This window comes from Helicoverpa armigera, chromosome 9 (genome assembly GCF_030705265.1).
Source record: "Helicoverpa armigera isolate CAAS_96S chromosome 9, ASM3070526v1, whole genome shotgun sequence".
NCBI lineage: Eukaryota > Metazoa > Arthropoda > Insecta > Lepidoptera > Noctuidae > Helicoverpa > Helicoverpa armigera.
The window spans coordinates 11,964,455-11,986,957 of NC_087128.1; the positions used below are offsets into that span (position 1 = coordinate 11,964,455).

The 22,503-nt window shown below is 35.0% G+C and overlaps 1 protein-coding gene and 1 long non-coding RNA gene across 5 annotated transcripts in view; one reads left to right on the top strand and one right to left on the bottom strand.

The window, feature by feature from the left end:
• The window catches only part of LOC110369716 (TNF receptor-associated factor 4), a 91,618-nt gene that overhangs the window by 58,482 nt on the left and 10,633 nt on the right, over positions 1-22,503 (top strand). Inside the window, exon 1 of one of the 4 annotated variants that reach the window (XM_064036230.1) lies at positions 2,483-2,787. The exons of 2 other annotated variants lie outside the window; for them this stretch is intronic. In XM_064036230.1, the coding sequence (XP_063892300.1) occupies positions 2,593-2,787 (195 nt within the window). In that variant the 5' untranslated portion in view covers positions 2,483-2,592. Of the gene's footprint in view, positions 1-2,482; positions 2,788-13,823; positions 13,910-22,503 lie in introns of those variants that run through there. One more of the 4 variants, XM_064036233.1, reaches the window with a different exon arrangement.
• LOC135117334 (uncharacterized) lies at positions 18,676-19,529 on the bottom strand. Its single transcript, XR_010276814.1, has 2 exons — positions 19,053-19,529; positions 18,676-18,879 (listed from the first exon to the last, which is right to left on the bottom strand). It is a non-coding gene; the product is annotated as an uncharacterized LOC135117334 (long non-coding RNA).

A 22,503-nucleotide genomic window follows, 5' to 3' on the forward strand; every position in this document is an offset into this window, starting at 1 on the left:
AATAAAAGTATTTTTGTTTTTAAGCAAGCAGCACATACAAGCCGAAAATTCACTTTTAGGTAAGTGTCACGATATTTTTTATTGATACTCTAAATCAGATTTACTTGGCAATCTAAATATTTGTAGAACATCTAAACTGGGAATTAATTAGAAACATTTCTCATTCCCATAATGTTTGTATGTGGTTCCCAAGCTCCAACAAGGAAGTGACATAAATAACCATTATAAAAGACTGTAGACGCCTATCAAATGGCAAAAAGGGGAAATAAATGGCAATTGATTTTGTTTTGATTTGCGCAATTCTTTTAGTTAAAAATTCAAGACAGGTTTTCAAGTATCCGGTACATAGAACTATGGGCTATAATGCAAACTCTTTTGCCTATTACCTTTTGTCGATGCCTATTATAGATTCGAATGAGTCATTTTGGATACAATTGAACGGTATGCTTTTTTGAATTCTATAGCATTTATTGTTGTCACCTTGGCGGGCAATTGTGGACACAACACTTGTGAACGGGTCCATTTTTACTTCTTTTTTGTTCGTCAATTATCCAAGGTTTGTTTAATTATTACTTTTTTCGGCCTGTAGTATCCTATATGTTATTTTATTTAACTCAATTAAGCATAGGTTTCGTTAAATCCGGTTAGAATTTTACAAGTACTCATCATATTTAAAGCTACGGGAACATAAACTCTTACTAAAACTGAACGTTCAATTTGGAACCCATACAATTTTTTTCCTGATTATGTCTGATGTCCTGATTAAAATCCAAAACTTTTATCTGAAAACAACAGCACAAAAAATATCAAACAACAAACTACTCAAACTACCCTTACATAGAACCGTGCCAACATCAAGCATCTAAGTGGGCTTCAAGTAAGAACAACCCCATCACTATGAACAATAGACTGGTAGGGTAGGGTGGTCCAGGGGCTCATTGGACCCCTGTATTTATAGCGAGGGCAGTAATGACCCCTTTTTTGTATATGACAGTGTCTTTAATGGGATACGTTATCAAGCTTCCGACAAATATGAAAGCGAAGAACTAGGATAGGCTCAATGCGTATTTTTATCTTTTTCAGGGAAAATATGTATTGGATTTAGATGATCTAGGTCACATTATCACACTTAAGTCCTGAATTGAATACCTCTGTCCTTGTATCTGGACTCTGGACTAAATTCAATATTGAAAGATAAAGTCGTCAAGTTAGAATATGAATGAAGACCTTGTTCGGGTTTAAGCTGATTGGCTTAGATAAGATATGCATACTAAAAAAAACATTAGTGACACGTGCGAAGGAATTTTTAATAAACGAGGACTTGTTAGTTAAAATTCATTGTCTGTATGGACTAGAGTGTTAAGTAAAAAAAATGTTACCTAAGTGGATGGCAAAGGAAGCAAAAAACAATAGAGTTCTTACTATTCCACTTGCAGTTTCCTTCGAACCCCTCGAATTTTATGCTCTTGCGCATGCGCTGCGGGCGTCAGCTGCGCGCGCACGTGGCATCAGGAAGTTGTCACGCAATCCTGCGCAGCCATTGTGTCGGATTCGCGTCTTACGCACCCCTGGTTATCCTGAGCCAGACGCTTACTGTTAACCTTTTTTTTTGTTCATATTAACTTTTAAGGAGATATAAAACTTTGTAGAATTGTACAGTAATTCAAAACTTGACGTTTCGAATATAGGTATGTGGATGGCATGATTTCTGGACAATCGGCAATCGGATCCTATATTCATTTTAGTTCTTTTAGAAAATCTTTGTGAATCACCAGCAACAAGGATTGAGATGTTTTATAATAATTAAAGATGTTTATTTCGTCGTAATGTCCTTGTTTATTGCGTACCCACAACAATACGAGCAAATATTTCAAGCGGTCTATATTTGCAGTCGGCTCGCACATATCTTGGCGTTTTAGTTTTACCCAAGTACGAAGGGTGCCACCCTCGTTACGTGCAGTTATTTTCTGCGTTTATAGGGCGTTGCAAATTCTAATGAATGTGTGAGGTATATGGGTTTGAAGTCTGCGTTGAAATGCACTTTTGAGGGCGTGACTTAATGGCCTTTTTTGAAATAACTGTCACTAACGTACCTATCGGCATGCGAAAGAAATGTATTTTACAGTATATAAATACAATAATACATTTAAACCGGTAAATAATTACAAAACATGTTTGAAAGGGAAAGGGTCATAAAAAGTGGTATTCCAACGGACCACAACGCCTCTCCTTAAAACTAGTTGTATGACTAATCGGATATAACGAACTAAATCAACACAACAAACTGTAAATTAACTGCCAATTCATTACAAGAGGTGGCCGCTCAAACTTTTTGCTCTACAAAGTAGCCGCGATGCGATAAACAAAAGAAAATCCGACCCAAAACCCATAGGTGGCCGGAGTGGGAACTGCATCGAGACGCACACACCGCCACCCTACGCCCCTCCACCCGGTCAAGTCGCAACTTGCACAGGCTGTACGTTTTGTTGCCCTCCTCGATTCCTCATTCGCCCGCGGACCGTGTTAGCGAGCGCGCGTGTCGCTCGTCATAAAGAGTTCAGTGAACGAGTGTTGTGCTTATGAACAGTCAAGATGGTGCGTAGCTTATCGCAGTGGACGAAGACCCTCAGCTTTCCAGCGAGGCTGTCTCCCAACCGCACTTCTAAGGAGAGCGTCGGGAATGGCCCATCCTCCCCAGGAGTTTCGCCAACTCCCAGCGCATCGTCGCTCCCCCAGAGCTCGGATAAAACCATCACACCAATTCCGATCACGGAGATCAGCCAAATCGTAAGTGTCCCTTTTTGATTAGGGCAAGTCCCTCCGTTGAATTATTTCTTAGAGAGGGGACATTTGTGTAGTTGCAGCTGCAGTTCAAGTATGCGTTTTGAATGACAAATAGTTCATTAAGTACAAAAACTTACGGTAAGGTGTTTCGCGGAAAACTGACTCTAAAAATACTTTACGAATACATAAGATTAGGTATTTAAAATTTGTGTGTCAGAAATTACAAAACATCTCTACATAGGTATTTATGTTGTATAAATTTGCAATACTTAATAGGAATGTCCTTGTAAGCTTTATCAATTTGGCCATCGTACACGCTTCAGTTATTTAATTGGGCTGTTATTATATTGAAACGTCCTTGAAAAAACAGCGAGCATAGTTACCCTACTTTGAAACAATAAGATTTCAACCCAGATTTTATTGTGCGATGACAATATGGATGCTGATGACACTACCACGTAACGACTTATGAAATATCTTATTAGCTGGAGAAAATAACTCTTACGGAATTACACCTTTGTTTACAAATACCATCGCGGATGCCTAACAGTCCTTCTCAATAAGGCTAGCAACCGTTACCTAGCTTTCCCATAACCGATGGCATACCTACGTGACGCGTATGAAATTTGAACAGCATTTTATGGAACAACACCATATTAGACGATCATTAAGTACGACATATTGAAAGGAAGTGTATCAAAAAGCCATATTGATTTCCGACGAGGCACGTGTGTCAAGCGTGTCCATTGCTGTTTATGTTGTGTCTCACGTACGAGACACACTGTGGGAACGTTCGGTGGATGCCGAAGTCGGCGATGGTGTATGAAAATTAATGTTTGGTAGCGTGCGGCGGCTGGTGCGCCCGCGCAGGCACCGTTATGTCCCCCTTGCACTTACCTTGGCAAGGCCGCGACGAGATGCGAGTTTTTTGCGAAGCATGAAAGCATGACTTTCACCTTTTAAGACGCCTTTCTAAATACTGAAGTTTTAATTCAGGTCTTAGGTTTAATTCTTAAGTAGGTTTATACTTGGTTGAATGAAGCTGCCGATGCATTGATGGCAAGTTTCAATGAAACGGATATGTACAGGTTTCAACAGCAATTTAAAAGAATGTACGAGAGACGAATTCTTCTTTCTGTTAGCGGTTTATTTCTGCTGAAGACATGTTTTGAATGCCACTCATACTTATCATTGTCTAAAATCGCGATACCAATGTTTACCTCTTCACAATCTGCGTTATTATAATCAGATAGCAATACAGATTACTACTAGAAACCTAGAAATTGTTGTATTTGTTATGGACCAAGTGATAAATTGGGCAGTATACATAATGCCCGGTCATTATGAATAATGCCCAATATGAGAGTGCAATTTGATAATAATTATTCAAACAATCAAATTGACCGGGCACTATACATATTGCCCATGACCTTTTGGGCAAAGTAATACAAACATATTTAATTTCATATTTTTTTTATTGTTATTGACATTTAACTTAAAATAAATTAAATATAACACATCCCATATCAATTGACAGAGCATAGAAGTAAGCATGCAACATGCAGCAAGCATGGCTTCTGTCACGGCTCCGGCGCTGCGGGGCTCCGGCGGTCCCATGCGAGCTTATCGTCGCAGATGGTTTTCACGCTCACCACCGCAGCTTCGGCTTGCTGGCCGGCTGGCCAGCCTCAGCCGCGGCGGCGAGCGTTAAAACTACCTGCGCCTCAGCTCGCAGGCCGCCTCGCCCCTCCGCGCCTACGCGGTTTTGAATTGCACTCTAGGGGTAGGGCAGACAAGACTACGTGGAGTCGGTTTTGCAGCGATTCGTTTTCGTCACTAAGTTCAGTTTTTAATACAATGTTTTGAATCCAAATTAAATTCTACCATAAAAAAACGAGCCAAGAAAAATGAGATCAAGAAAAACGAGGCCGAGTTAGTAAATTAGATGACAATTGTCCAATTAGTAATTTTGTGGCTAGACTTATAATTTCCCATTAAAATATAACATATAATTTAAAACAATAATCATAAAATATGTAGCAAGTAACAGGATTTATTTATTAGAACAACTGCCACCCCGCACCGCATAAAATATAGCTTTATTATCAAATTGCCCAACTATCATGTAGCAATATAATAATGCCCGTGCAATGTGATAAATAATGAAGTTAAGATAGTTATTACTCACTTGGCCCGATAAAGCTAGACATTATTCATAATGCTCGGGCATTATAAATAATGCCCGAATTAATCACATGGTCCATAACATATTCATCATTTTCCTGAAGAAAATGCATTTATTTACAAACATTTGCATTTATATGCATTCTTGTATCTTTTATTTACAATACGATGCTTTAGAATTTCTAAATAATAATAACTTTTTTCTATAAAAATTCGTTACGTTCTAAGTTTTTTTTTTATAAATCGTTCTAAATAAAGGATTCTTTATAAAATTTTTCGTTGATCAAACATGTGACCTACTTGTCAAAGATATGTTATCATATCTGTATCTGATATTATGCAAAAGCCAGTGGCAAATATATGCAAAATTACACGTACGCCAGCGGTATGCGGAGGACGAAGAATTTTACTTAATTTGCTTTGCAGATGTTGCAATATTTACCGCGTTTGAATTCTTGTTGAGATTTGAGAATCATGTGTCTTATGTAGAAGTGAAGTAAGTCCACCTTAATATATCGATAAAAAAACAAAATTAGCCACTAACTCATATTTTGGAAAATAAGTAGGTAGGTAGATACTTTAAATTGCAATTAAAATAATTTTTCAAGTATTTTTGCGAATGCATATGAACCTTTTTTCTAACATATTTTCATTGGATATTTTAAATTAAAAGTTTCGTAGGTATAGCGGAGGTAGGTTTTTAATATGTCGTCATGAATTACAACTATGTAAATAAATTAACAATATTTATTGTTTATCTGAAGAAGCGTTGTAAATCACACTTCGTTATGTCAACATTAAAATGTTTAAGATTTTATTGAAGGTACTCAAACCCACAATGTGCTATTTTACCATTGGCATAAAAATACTTCAACGGTTTTTGTTTTTATTAATAGTAAGTATACTTAAATACTTATTAACATAGGTAACCTAAGAAGATTTCAATTTTTCATACTGTATTAGACTTTTATAATCCCGAAGAACTTCATCCGTCCTCATTATTCGTAACATTTTTGACTGACTGTATAAATTCCTAATACATGAACAAGGGCAATAAAAAATCTGCAAAGTAAAAAAAGCATGGTATGTAATATCATTATTACTTTTAACCGAAACCAATCAAAGAATTAGCTCATCTTTACCGATGACCTGAGGACAATCCTCAATAAAAAATAATTTCGTTTTAGTATTTCCAGATACAAAATGTCAAACGGCTATGACCCGAGGCTTAAAAATACTCGCAATAAAGAATCATCGTAAAATCAAATTGATGGCTTTCTCAAGGCGCCATTTTCGATTTATAGCGCGCTTTTTGACGTGTTCCAAATTTAAAAGTCGATGAAGTTATGTTGCTTAAAAACTCTTTGGTTAAATTATTTATCTGTTTTATTCATGTTTGTTTTTTTTTTATTATTGGAATTCCGCAATGTCAACTGACAAATAAATTGCAGGCAAATATCAAGCTATTAATAGTGTAAGAGCCTAGTATCAGTTAGAAAGAAATTTTGCAAGGCATCAGGTTTCATGGCGCCAAAGTTATTTGCTTATAAGCCACTTTATCGTCAGTAAATAACGAAGAATACATAGGTACATAGTGCAATTTCGGAGTGCGGATTGCGCGTAAATACACGTAATATACGCTCTCAGCTGGTGAGGCAGGATTTCACACATTCTTTATACGCTTGTTACGTTTTTAAAGTGTAATGAACATGATTTAATTGGGTACCCAATTAAAGGATGGTTAGTTATTTTGAAAACCTCCTTTTTAAAGTCGGTTAAAGAGCAAACATTGTAGTGTAAAGACTTTTTTTCTCCTATTTGCTGTGGCCTTAATTATTAGCGACTTTTTTTGTTTAAAACTCTACCCTTTTTAACACTCGTATATTTAAATCAATCAGTCTGATATTAACACTCCCCTGCTAAATAAAGGCCCCCACATTAACCCTACGACTAAAAGCTAGTAAACATTAGATCAATAGGTCGTGGGGTCAATACGACCCTGTTGAACTTTCGTGGTAAAGCGTAATAGTATTTCCTTATTCCAAGTTTGTATGGGTGCTTGAAGCATTTCAACACACATTTTGTATTTTTTTTTTATTTTACTAGCTTCTTACATTGGTTTCACCTATTTCTTGAGTTAACCTGATGCTATATGAGCTACATTACTATTTAGTTTCATCAAAATCCGTTAAGTCATTTGCGCATAAAGTTTCAGCACTTTTCAATCTTGCAGTGACATCCACTAACATGCTTAAGTATACATATACTTAGGTCTTTTAAGTTGCATATTTAAAAGAATTTTAATATATTATGTATTCTATAAATACGCAACACAGTAGGTATATAACATTCATAGTATGCTTGACATTTAGTAATGGTATGATGATCTTTCCGAGCGCATGATAATTCACACGCGCATGCGCTAATGGATGTCACAGCTTTCTTGTTTTTTATTTTGTTTGTTATTTTTATGTGGAATAATTATGCATAGTTTAGCTTAATTAAAATTAGGCAGTAATTAAGAATACCTCGTTTACATTTTGTGGAAAAATATAAACAAAACAGACAACTTACATGTTTGTAAGTTTAAGTTAAACGTCAAAGCATTAAAAAGTTCTCATTTAATTTACACTCAAAACATCCAATTAGCAAAATAACTTTCTTTCATATAATTTAAATTAAGTGCAACTTAAAACAACAATAAAATTGCATGATACAAACCAATATAATATCCTAAAGTGCAACTCAGTGGCGGCCATCTTTATTAGGTATTTTATTGTCTGTGGAACATCTGCGTGTCAAATTCCTGTGTGCCATGTGCGAGCTTGGGAAACGAACCGTGCATGAAAAGGCGAAAAAAAAAACGTTGTTGGTAATCGAATGTGCTAGAATTATTGTTAGTTAGATTTTTATTGGTGGGTGTCGCGTGCCTAGGAATATATTAGGGCTGGATGAATAGAATTTGAGTTTAGAATTGGCTTTAGGACTTGAAGGCTGTAGAAGGTATTATAAAGTGTTTCATAAAGAATTTGATAATTAGGCGTTTACTGTACAGATCGGTTCAGTAGTTCCGGAGTATATTCGATTCAGATTCAAACAAACAAGCAATTAAATCTTTCCTCTTTATATAATACTATAGAAGTATAAACAACGTATTATGTAACTCAACTAATTGAAACAAAATACACAGAGCATACAATTGGATTATCTTTCAATCTTACTTGGCGATTTAATAAGGTTTCATAACTAAGCTGCATTGATTTACTTTGCCAAAAATGTAGGCTAAGATTACACTACTACAACTAAAGAATTATTGTCAATTTTTTATTTTAAGAAATCTTAATTCTCATCCAAGTTTTCAGTAGCTCTGATACCGTCTAAATACCTAATCATTGTTATGTGCGTACTACCATTCAACATCATACTAGAGGTAATTTATTAGCCCAGGCAAACTATCGGCCGACTAAAGTTTGCAGTGTGATCTTGAGCTCTGATCCTTCAAAATTGTGCCATATTTTTTTATTTATTTAATAGGAAACACCGTAACATTACCTACTTACTTAAAATTCCGAAACGACAGACGTACGCGTATTCAATATGAGTGTACAAAAGTGTTTTCAATATTGAATATTACGGCTTTATAAAGGAAGAAGGGTAGTTTTTGTAACGTCAGCTGTTGCGAACACGATACCCGGGGTGTTCCGTACAAAGGACGCAAATAATAGAGATTTCTACGGATCTCTATTTTTTGTTGCCTATTTTACCTATATAACGTATGTTTTGGGTCTTTTATTTTCATATGGTGGATACGGTTGGGTAATTGCATTTTGTGGTTTGAGAGTTTTAATTATTTTGTCGATGGTTTTTTAGGGTTGTTATTTTGCTCGTGAATGCGTTTGCATAATTATTGTTAAGCGTATAATTATTAACTTACTTTTTTCATTTTAACATGTTTTTCTAGTGTTGTGTTTTTTTTCTAGTAAGTGAAGTAAACTGCTTTCAGAAAAGTATTCTTCATTATTCTGATTATTCTCTTGACTAATTCTTTCAGTAGGTATAAATTCTTCAATCAATCTTAATTACATTCACACAAACAGACACACAACAAGCCCTTATCTTTCGCAGAAGCTACATACTGATTCAGCCTAATCATTTCGAGACATATCAACTGAACGGATACGACATCCGATATCCGAGATATCGTAATCGGTACAAACATCGATATGAATCGAGTAAGGATGCGGACGAGAAAAAAATGCGGACTGATAAAATGACATATCCGGTTATGGAAAGCAAAGTTATATGATTGGGAAGGGGAAAGGATTTTGTTTGCTTTTTTTTGCAGATATTGACTGAATTAGGGTTGTATGATGAAAGAAAGGAGGGGAATTTTATGTAGAAATTAAATGAACGTTATATAAAGAATGTGAAATAAAATACAGTAAAATTGATTAACATTAAAGCGTAGCCTTTTCAAAATAAAAAAAAACAATAAAATCCATCTTAAATAATCGTAAGCACGGCCATATCCATCAATAACCAGGCAAAAACTAATAATTCGATACAAGGAGTGTTCGAAATTCAACAATTCCGGGACAGCACCTGCTTGAGCAGATGTTCGGATACATTAACGAAACTTCAAATTGTATGAAAATTTCGGGATTCCGAATGCGTGCACGCACTCCAACAGCTGTTGAAAGTTGCCACCCAAAAAACTTTTACCTGTCCTAAGAGGCATTACTGGGTATAATGGAGGCCGATCAGCTGATACCGACATATGGCTTATTTTTTCTGAATATATCCGAATTTTTGAGTTGAGCTTTATTTTTGGCCGACACACGACAATCGTTAATTTCAAACTGAATCGCTTTTGTTTTTCTATGTAGGCCGATCACAAAAATACTCCTACGCTTTTTTCAAATGAAGAACTTAAGATTTTTTTTTTATTATGATTCCAATATTAACACAAAGGAGGTCACTACTTGAAGGTTTATTTATGAATGTTCTAAACAAAGGGCCCTTCGTGTTAAGACGTCTGGTTTCTATCTGAAGCCCTACTGTTTATTGCTACATGTCCATTGGGAGTAGTTTTGCTTCCCCACACAGTCTTTGAGCCATCAGCCTTTGATAGTGTGGGGATCGACTGTTTTATTTAGTTAAGTCCCCTCACTATTCTTAGTCGATTAGTTTGTATTAAAGAAATGGGCCTGAATGTTGTTAGACTAATAATGGTGATTGGACTAGACGGGGCCGGTGTTGTGTTGTTTTTTAAATAACTATGACTGTGGAATAATTACGTGTATCTTGTATTACAGCTGTCTTGTTCAAAGTAATTGAGTGTAGATTTAATTGGACGTAATTTTAAAACCTTTTCAATTTAGAATGGCGACTGAGAAATGATTAACTGCTCACTAATTTCAAAGCTTTGAGAACTATTGTATAACGAACCTTTTTTCTTTAGACTTGTTTTTCTCTATTCAAATAACAGTCCATTGTTGTTCTATTGGACTTATATGAATACACTCATGAGAAAAACCCTTATTAATATCTCTCACTTAACATTAATACGCCTAAACTTGAAACTGCCAATCATTCAATTATTCAAATTATAACGGATTCGAATCGAACATTACCAACCTAACAACAATTAAATCAAAGAATATGATTACCATCGATTTTGGAACGCTTTTTAAAATTTGAACGCATCAATTACAGGTTGTCAGAGTTGCCATATACGATTGTTATAATTATACGAATCTGATGGATGGATTTGAAAAGAACCTTTTTTGATAAAGGGTTCCATTTGAAATTGGTCAATGTGGATTGTTTAGTAATTTCAGTTTTTTGGACTATAAACCCTTTTGAAAATTATTACAGGTTAGCTGCCTTAAAATGTTCGATTTACACTGAATTAAATGACGAATGATGCAGTCAGATTATCGTCCAAAAATGATTGTAGAACATTTTAAATTATTAGGTACTTATACTTTATTTAATTCCTAGAAAAAAAAAACATGACTTATGTATGGGGAGTAAGTCATGTTTTTTTTTGTCATGTGTCAGCTATTCAAATACACATATTACTCATAATTTGTCTTCACATAACCCATCCCTTTTCACTAATTAAAACGAATTAGCATATACAACGTTATCAGGAATCTTAATTATTGTAACATCACGGAAGGTTGTCATTCTAAGTTATCAGATGTACAAACGGATAATCCTATTATGGTTGCATGTTAGATACTAATGCTTATCATGGTGCTTTTAGTTAATAAGTCCAGTGGACATTTACTGAAATTGTATTTTGATGGTGGCTGTAAATTTTGATTAGTTTTTTTATGGAAGTTGGTTCCTTACAGTAACTAAACTTGAATGAAATTGTTTTTTGGGCATTAATTCCGTTCTTTGCCTTCCTATGTGTTGTTATTTATGAACTGTGTCCAATTCAATGTGATTGTCTTAATCAGACGTATCCTTTATTTAATTTTAATTTATACAGTTACTAGTTTCCATTGGAAGCAGATCCAGCCTTTTTAATTAGTAAAAATAGACACTCAATTGACCGGATGCGCGGCCATATTTAAACTGTGATCGCGATCCCAATAATCCAACCGCACTTGATTTCCGGTGGCCTTCAAGTTTTTACGCAAAAGAATATGAAACTTACTTCCTATTTATAGAGTTTAAATTTAAATGTAGTTTCTTTACTAGTTGACAGACTTATGTATGTATTTTGTTGTTCGTGGGAGAATTTCTGAACCGTGACTTTTAAGAAAGAATATTAACAAGTCAAACTGACAAATTCTATGGAATCTTTAAAGATTGTATGTCCTAATTTAGTTAGTTAATGTTATGGTAATTGGGCTCTTAGGGGCAATTTTGTTCTTATGTGATTTCACGGGTGAGTGAGCAAGAATGTGTTATTAACGACATTTGATACTTTTAATGATGTTTTTGGAGCATTCAAAGAAATAATCCAGTTGTTGGTTTGTGAACCTTTTTGGACACAATCTATCGAAATCACAATCACAATCACAATCAATGGAAATCTGCATTGTTGTTGATTTAACCACTATTAAAGAATAAAGAAGCGGTTTTGTCAAAAAGGTTTAAAACGCATTTCCCGAGCCTTTTCCCAACTATGATGGGGTCGGCTTCCTAACTGGATTCAGCTGAGTGCCAGAATTTAAAACTAAGAAATAACAAATAAATATAAATAAAACTCTAGAAAATCCTCAAAAACAAGAGAAAAATTGGTTATTTAGTTACCAAATCAGAATTCGCATTAGTCACGACAAAAATCAGGTTGTACAAGATTGCACGATGTTTAGTCATCGTTTTGTAATGCGCGCACGCAGGTCGACTCTTAATTTATTAGACCTATATGGTCGTTCGGACCTGAATCCGAAATTCTCGGCGCGAATCCGATCGTCTTTATCGATTCTCAGGACGAAGCGGTTTCAAAGTCTTGGCGAATGCAAATCAGCTGTGTTATTGAACTTTGTAGAAAGATTTTAGAGACATGACATTTTGGGTCTGACAGTTGGTCTTGCTTTGATATTATTTGCATCCTTTTACATGTTGTACTCTATTTGAAAACTTTAACATGATGGATAGAGAAATAACCTTCATCTAAAACACGATTCTAAATAACTGGGTACATTCTAAACAATTAAATAACATTATGTTTGGCTACAACTAAAATACTATCCGCGAAAAATCGCTACCTCCTCTCGATAATGACCATATCGAAACGTCAAGTACCATTAACAATCAAAATTTCGTATCTACTGCTGTAATTACATCCGCCATCTTTTTTTAACAACAAAAGCTGTCGCATTCGCAATTTCGCACCGCAAACCATTGTGTTGAAGACAGCGTAATATTAAATTTAAATTATGCCGTACATGTATAAGATGGTCCGAATTTTTCGCAAATAGCAACTCTGGATAATCGAGTCGATTAAATACTTTTTATTGTTCCAACGTTCCCACGGATGGTGCACGCGAACGCGACCGTAGCTTTTTTGTTTTTTTTTCGACGCATCCGCGCCTCGGGCGTGTTTCTGAAGGAGCCAAACGAAACTGCTTTCATTTGAATCTCGTTTGATTGTCGGTTGCTGAGGCAGCACTACTCTATCATTAGTGTATATTAACTGTGGTTTTGGTGCGTAAGCGCATTTTGACGTGTGTAACTAGCGTGATTTATTATTATGTAACCTCTTTTGTGCATCTTGAAATTGAAGACTGCCTAAGTATGGAGTATTTGGGTCTTTTCCCGCCTTACTTTTGGTATTAAAGTTGTCATGGCGTTGTTAGTTTTTTATTGCACCTGTACGTTATAATCTACAGTCAAGTTAGTTTTTTGTCGCCGAGAAATCACAGTACTGCATGATTACTAACACCGTAGCTGTATTTTGCAAGCCTACTTTTCAAACCGGTTTTGACGATGATTCGCGGACTGCTTCGCACACTTATATTGGCATGTATTTTTCTGCTAAATCTTGATAATTACTAAGCATTTATGGTTGCTACTATTATAGAGAAAATACTTTATCAAAGTTTAAGAATATAATTTTATCAAAGTTTCAAAATTACAGTAAATCATATAAGTACCAAAAATGTTGAAATTAAAAGAAATGTCTGCAATTTTTCTGCCGTGTCAATGACACAGATGGCGGTCGAAAAAAATTATGAATAAAAAAACGGCAATGTAAAATAAAAATCTGTTGATTAGTATCCATATATAGAAAGGCAGGTGTCTCAAAAAAACTGCGTAGGCGCATAGGTGTGGTAACCTAGCATAAACAAATTATATTTTGCAGTTGCCACTCCGACAAGAGACTTTGTGCAGTGAGGTTCATAGTGAGTTATTTTTAACAATTTAATTAATCACCACGATAATGAGTTATGTGGAGTTTCTCTACGATTTGTTAGAGGTAAGATTTTTTATGTAATTTTTCATTGACACCAGATAAATGCTATCGTTGATAGGTATTTCTTTTGTGGTTTCCCATAAAGTGATATGACAAACCTTTGTTAATTTTTTAATCTTGAACATAACAGTGCTATAATTTCTATCCCCAATCGCATTTCTTTCTTACAAAAACAAATGACACTCAAAAATTCTCACCAACATTGGTTCCAACAACCAACTACCTCAAAACCAACATTGGCCACAGTTGGGCCAACATTGAAACATAAGTACCAACTTAATATACCCATTACAAGAAGTAAACAGGTGCGCAGACGTCGAATTACATCTGCTACTTAGGATGGGGTTCTTAGAAAACATTTCACTGGCTTGTCATAACTAGGTATGTGTTCTTGAGTTAGATGAAAAGAGCTAATAAAGGTATCTTATAGAATTAACTTGTCATATCAACGGTGACTACTTAACTGAACAAAATTGGCGTTTATTGTAATAGAAGAAAAAAAAATTGCATCTGAACGTTCCAGTTTGTAAGAAGATTCCCATGTTCATGGGTTCGTAGACTTGATTAGTAAAAAAGTTGAAGCCTAATTATTTTGCTTGTCAAAGTGGTCCCAATATGCGACTTTCGAAGACTGAGAGTTTCTTTCTTTTACCATAAAATAGACATTTTCCTTAGTTACCTAATTACATGTATTAGTTAATGACAACAAGTCATTACCTAATAGACGCTTATAAAACGGTTTTTACACAATGAAAAAAGTAGATCATTAGCTAATTAAGTAACTGTTTATTCCAAGAGCCATCACAGCCCAATTTCCATGTAAGTAATAAAACATCTCTATAAGGCCATGTGAGTCTAGTCCTTGCCCCCCTTTTATTACTTCCAGTAGTTCTCAAACACGTTGAGACATGTTCAAAATATCTTGCAAGACCAGACCAGCTAATACTTGATACTTCCTAAAGAAGACTTTAATTTAATTCATCTTTTCTTCTTCGTCTATTCACAAGTGTTACACAGTTTTTTTTGTTTGGGTAACTGGTTTTAAGGACAGTGGGTATTTATTATCCTTTTTGTTAATTAGTTCTGTAAATGGGTTAGTTCCGGGTTTGTAAGATGGGAATTCCTGAACACAAGAATTCGTCATTAGCTAAACTGTTTGCAAAATTGGTGCTTTCTTCTTTATAGGCATATAGCAGGATTAATTAGCTAATTAACATATAAAAGCAACTGTTACTACGGTATTGATCAGAGCAATTGGGTATTTTCCTGTGTACGTGTTTGCCGTTTTCCATCCTTACGAAGCTTTATTTCTAGTGATAAAAGCTCATTAGATTGACCAACTGCCTACTTTTCCCTAAACAAGCTATCTGATACTAAACGATACGAGCCTACAAAATAAAAAAAACAAATTCCCACCGAGCCTACTAACATCTTTTTACCGTTTACCATAGATGTTGAAGATACGCAAGGCTTGCCAGACGAAATGCGTTTGCGCAACCGAATAAAATAGTCCTAACATTCTAGGTAATCTGGAAATCATAGGAATGTAGTTATGTTGGGGTCGGCAACTTGTCTTTGCGTAATTTGACGAGGAATAGTAAATGGTCTTATGGGTCCAGATGGTTGGATTAATCTGTTGTCAGATGGTGTGACTAGGTTGTGGAAATCTATTTATTTTTGTTAGACGTAGAAAGCTATATACCTTTAAATATTACTAGATTTTAAATCCGGGACCTCCTGTATATCGTGGTCTTGTTAGGCTTTACCTTACGCTAATGCATTAAAGTTGAAGCAATTTCCAAATAATTTTCTTTCTCTCCAGGTTATCTAATCAATCCCAATACAAAGCTTTAGGAAGTATTTAAATATCACCAGTACTTATAAATCAGTCTACTATCAACGCCATCTAGTACTGTACAACGTAAACTATCCCACGTTTCATTTCACGTTCACAAACAATCTTTTACTCACCAAAAATAGTTTCCACGCCACTACGCAAATACAATGATAAAGAAATTACTTACGCTTTACGATTAAGAACTACAACCAATTAGTAGTTAAGTAGTTAGTGTAATTAATTAATCTAAAGTTAAACTTAAGTTAGATAAGGCATCTATTCCCACGTCATTTGAGCGGCTTGAGTCTTGTTAGATTTATACTTAACGGTAATTGTTTGAGATTACCAGTAACGAAAATTAAATAACCGTAAATATTATGTTTTTCCTCAAACACAATGCTTTTGAAGTTAAATAACTTTAACTTGGATTAACATTTTGTAACTTTACTATTATGTACAAAACTACATGCAACAGAGTTAAAAAAAAACAAATCAGGAATGTACTAGAAGCAAAATTACTTGGAATATCTGATAATTTAAGAAGTCTACCTTATTCGCAATGATACTTCACCAAGACTTATACAGGTCACTATATTTCTAAGTTACTATGAACATCTAAAACTATAAGAAAATTCCCGCTTACATTAAACAGTTTAAAGAGCCCTTTATCTAATCGTCAGAGCATAAGCCGCTAGTCAACAAAAACATTATGTAAGTCACATTCCGATGGTGACAGATAACTCACTCTGGGAACATTTTTAAATGATGTATTATTGTTACATGACTAATTTACAATGTGAGGTAGTGTTTTGAGTCATTGTCATAGTAGATACATAGAAATAGGAAGAGTCAAGACAGTCTATAGATATGCATGCCTATGTAGACTAGACACATTTTGATGAACTTTTGAAGGTGTACAGAGAACAAAACACAAATCATAACTTCTACAATTAATGTCGGATAAAAACAATCCTTTATTCGTATCTAGAATTACTTTTGTAAGTTTGTTTTTTCTTCTATTTAGGACGTAGCTCAGTTAGTTAATAAGAAAAAATACATAAATGCCCTTATGAAAGTACAAATCAATATGACAAGTTTATTGACCGGATATCGCAGCCTCCATCGGTCGGAAGTGACGTAGCGTTATCGTGGGATGCGCACGCGCAAATACCGCAAAAGATTGTCATGTCGGCTTTATTTATTTATCGGGAACTTGTCGGTTTTGTTAACAGTTGACACGAGGAAGTTAAATATGATGGGGAAGAATTATTTTTACATCAAGCATTTTCACAGGGGAAAATCAAGCCACTTACTTTCTTACTACGACGAGTATGTACTTTCCTTAACATATCTATTTCCTTCCCCAAGCAACTACTCCATATTTATTTCATTGTAAGAGTGAAACAAACAGACATGCAGGCACGTTAAATATCAGAACCTAAATGGACGTCTATGGAGTTATACATTCTACAAGCTGAACTGGTTAGTCAAACTGTAAGCACTACACATAACATAAACCCATTTTTCCCATGACCAGTAAAAATCCTACATATGCACAAAATGCCCATAGTATCGAGACCTAGTAGCCTGCATCATGGTGTAGTATGACAAATATTCTGCCATTGAGACTGAGTCATGCTATTATTCATCACCAGTAAATGTTTCATTGATAAGTTGCTTGATGCTTGCCGCTTTGAGGTTTGCGTTTGCGCAGCACGTAGTTTAAAAAAGCAGCTTATTTTAGGTTAACAAAATTGCAAATTTATGCTTACATTACACAGTGGTTAGATGTGCTTGCACTTGCACTTCTTGAAGTCCCTGAAGTAAGAGCTTATGTACAACGAGTTGTGTGCATTTGTGCTTAGTTATTATTTTCTTTGATTTCAGAAGCATGGTCAATCAATTCAGGGACCATAGATAAACCAATCAGTGTTCACCAAATATCTGGCACTATCCACACATAAAATGATTTTTAGTAGCTTTGATTAGACATTGAAATTCGTTCCATAAAGAATCCATTTGTAATTTACGGCCAAATATCCTTAACTTAATGAATTTAAAACTATAGATCACACCCTTTCACACCTAATACGTGCTTATTTATTTCTTAGTAACATAAAAATAGCCGTTAACTATTTCAAATGAGTTATCCGTACCTTAACTGAAGCATTAAGTCTTTTAACGCATTCTATAACTAGATTGTTTTACCACAATGCGTCATCGACGCCATTTTTGTTTTCCTCACTTTCTAACATACGGCGATTGAAAGAGATGGAAAGCAAGAATGAGTTTTATGTCTATTTACGTGTGCCTACTTACCCTCTTATTATAAAAACTGCCGCAAGTAGTGGTTTAAACCCGACTGAAGACGTCTTGGTTTGTTACGGTACTTACGATAGTCTTTACATCCTTATTACAAAACGTAGACTAAGAGAAGACTGTTTAGTACTTCGATTTGTCTATGGTTCAAATAATATCCACAGATTATAAGCAACAAATATTTAAATCATTCGTTCAATCGTTCCGAATTCTATGCGCCGTTCCTTTTTACATTATTTTGTTAAGTCTATTTTGATGAAAAATAAATAACTATGATAATAAAAAAAATATCTCTGCAGTTGAAAATATTACTTTTTATTATTTAAAGGTAATTTTATATTTCTAGTATCTTTTAACGATATACATGATCCAATTATTCTCTTTTAAACAACTATCGAGTTTGCGCGTATAACGGAACGTCAGCGCGCGTATCCGAGTTGTTTTGTTTTTAGGTTAGAAATAATTTGGATTATTTTCATCCCGATTTAAATGATTAAATAAGACGTTGTGCATCTAATTAGAACCTCTTCAAAATTAAGTGCACAATAACTTACACACAGAATATCGTGTGCATTAAATTACCAAAAGAAAATGAAACATTTGAAACAACATAAAAGTAGAAAATTATATTTTATTCCGATGTCTATTTATACAGTCAAATGCACTGATACATGTTGGGCACTGTTCTTCATCACACAATCTTGTTCCCTTTCTCATCTAGGCATTTTTGTACATTTTAGCAAGCTTCCAGTCTTTTACAAACATTGCATATTACTGGCAGAGATACGGCGTGCAAAACGCCAAAATAGTCTTGAATCTGTAAATAAACAATAGACTGTATGATAATCTGATATATTTTCGGAGTTTCATCAAAATCTATGTGGTAGTTTATGCGTGAAACATAAACAAACATCCATAATAAAAACTTTGACTCGTATACAATTAATTAGGATGTTTTGGCAACCTACTTGCACTGTAAAGGCTACTTACTTTATGGCGAGCCCAGTTGAGCATCATAGGATCATCCTGGATTATCATCAGGCATTCAATTGACTATTCTTTCGAAAAACGTAAATCGATATTTATATCGAAAATTGTCGTCAGGTAATTTGAAGAGATTTTGTCGATGACGCATTCTGTTGGGTCCCCGGACACTCTCAATAGTATTCTAACACATCCAAGTATTCCAAATCACACATATTTATATCCACTTTCGTTTTTTTCATCACAAAACAAATAACCTCAAAAGTAAATAATGTCGGAATTTGACGTTTGTCGACTAAGTACTGCAGTTAAACTAGGGGGCTCGATGGTTTATCTTTTGTACTACAGATAGTAATAGGACTTGCGATAAACTGCGTTTTGTAATAACGTTTTTTCAAGGTCGTACTTAAAGGTGGATTAAAGGTAGTACAAAAGCCGATACTTATTTGATACCGCGTTTTATAATAAGAGGGTTATAGTTCGGTAATTAAAGCTTGTTTTTGGTATATAACGTTTCTATTATAGGTGAGTGTTCTCCTCGTCATTTTGGAAATTGATCTTTGTCACAAGATCAATCACAATTTTGCAGATGGGGCACATTTTCTATGATAGAAGTATACTTACCTAATGTCGGAGTAAGTACCAACTTACCTAAATCAAGATTGATATCAATCACTAACAGGCCTTTGTTTATCAAGAGCTCGATTTTTATCATCACTATCACCAAAATCTAGTCGACAAATCTCGCGGCCCCATTTAGGTCAAGGCAGATCGTCATTCAAACAAAACACATTCCTACCTATCTACAAATAATTTTACTATCATGTCCTACATAAAGAATTCGAAACTCGAAGTTCAAAGGCCGGTAAATAAAAGGATTTAAAACTGCAATGTAGGACTCGTGTCAGATCCAAAATGGTGGTATCCGGCAATCGATCAATCTGCGCTTGCACATGTGAAAACGTTACCCCGAGAACGTATTATCCAATTGAGTTAACTGGTTGGTGACTTCAATTGTACCACTCGTTAGGGTCATGGAGAACAACATGTCTACCGGAGATGATATGATGCAAAATCTCCTAAGAAAGGAGCGCGCCAAAATGCGGGTGTTTGGGAGACCCCGCCCGTTATTTCCAAAATAAAATCACCTCTGAATCAAGACCAATCTTTGAGAGATTGGTTTTGAAATGACACCGAACCCAAACGCCTCTTTAGTTCTAGTAAGGGATCAAGTCTACCGTATGTTACTCTGACCTACAAGAAGGCACCTGACCTACCTTCCTTACGTCATCTCTGCTATCTTTCTTTCCTCTGTGATACCACTCTTTAGGACCGATTTGAACTGATTGTTTCGCTATGTCGGGGTTAGAGATTGCAAGATTCCTATCGGGGCAATTGTTTCGTAAAACAATGGATGGTCAATAAATTGATGAAGCGATTACGTCTTGAGCTATTAGCTAGGATTACGTTGTTTTAAATTAAGCTTGGGATGTTAGGTCACATTCGAAATTTGGTGCTAGTAAACTTCTACTTCATATTCTTGGATAATATAATGTCGGAACACGGTCTGCAGTTTCGGTCTTTAACCGTGAACTCGGAACAAAGATGCAAAAATATGTTTATTGTTTTTGTGAAATTTGGTAGTATACTTAAATCTGAACTCATATGAAGCTCATATATTTCCTCAAATAAATCTAAAACCGAAGCCCCACATTGTCTACCAACGAGTCGATAATTACACAACGAACAATCGAGTCCAGTTTATTACGAAAGCTATCGTTTGATGCGCGTGCGACGGCTGACACGCCGACCTCTGTCGCTTCCGGTGCGTCTGCGCAAGTTACAAGTGATTTATTGGCATTTATTAGTGGAATGGTACTGGTAGTGATAATAATGATTGTAGCGTGATTTTCAGTTTAATTATTTAGGTTTCTGGTTTTCCACTACCAGAGTTAAAAAATAAATTTATATGATCGCCCAGATATAAACTGTTCAAAATATTTTTTTTAAACAAAAGAGCTACCTAATTGCTTGAACTTTTGTGGTTAATTTATGCAGATATAAAAAGTTAAAGATTATAAAAAATTAAACCAATTTCATATCTAGCGGTTCAGATATGTCTTTTCTAACGGTTGATCTCTCACGAGGCAGTACGTGTCAAAATGATGTTTCGGATGCGTACGCGCATGCCTGCGGTTTCTTCTGGAATTTGTGGCGTGACAGAACGACACTGCTGACCGTAGGCATTCGGGAAATGCTATTCGTCTAAATAACCTAGAATTTATCTTTTTAGGACGCGGTTAAGCCGTATTTTATAGTAAACTCTTTGGTATTTGACGTTGATTTAGTAGAAATATATCCGTATTTTGAAAACAGAAAACAGCTTCTCAACTAGCAAGCAACGAATACGCTGTATTTTTTCTTCTTTCAATTAAACAAAGAAAACTCGACAGCCAAAAAGAACTCGTATTTCAAATTAATTTTAACATCTAAACAAAACAAACTATGGATGAATTAATGTATCCCAAATGGGGGATAGGTTTTAGAAATCATCGGCAACTGGAGATGCCCGATGACGGACAACCTAATTGATATCGTGTTGCTTCTAACGAAGTGGTCTATTTTGAAAAAAAAAAAAACAGTACTACTTAGAAGTGTAAGAATGTAATCTATAAGTGGGGCTTGTCATGTTGAATGGGAGATTCAAATCTTGTTCAATGAACTTAAAGCTGAGATTTTCTTTCAGTTGTTTTGATAAAGAACATATTGGTCTTTATCTTAAACTAGAGAGACATATAGTTAATAAACCAGAAATAATAAAAAGATTCCGAAGAATTGAGAATTTCCTCCTCTTTTTGAAGTCGGTTAAAAACCTTTGTAGGTAATGTCAATTATTTTTTTAGATGATGAAATTCTCCAAGTCAATACTGAAGTTGTGGGCAGATGAACCAAAACAACCATAGCCCAACGCAACCATTGCCATTATTCTTTTATATCAATCAATCCATCAAAAGATTCTCTTTAATTAAAAAACCACGATAATCATTTGACGTTACGTAAACAATAACAATCAATGCATTAGCGTACAGATCAGCGTGATGTCAGTCCATTGAAGAAATACGTTTTGTTTATGAATGAAGTTCAATATTACTCCCATAGCGATAGTGAAACTGTTTGGTAGAAAGCCTCGTTGGTGAGGCTTGTGGGTGGTTCAAATGTTATGTGTTTGAAAATTGTTATAGTAACTGCAATGATGTAAGTTGTATAGTGATCGGCTCAGGTTTTTCCCAAATATTTTCGGTTGGGGTCCAGTCTAACTGGGTGTAGCTGAGTAACAGTGTTTTACGAGGTTGTATATAGCAAGGAGGCCTTATATGTTTTTTATCTCTGTTCTAAAGATCGAAAAATAAGTGAATTCGTTTATCAAGTGTGCGAATGCCTGAAACTAAAAAAAGAA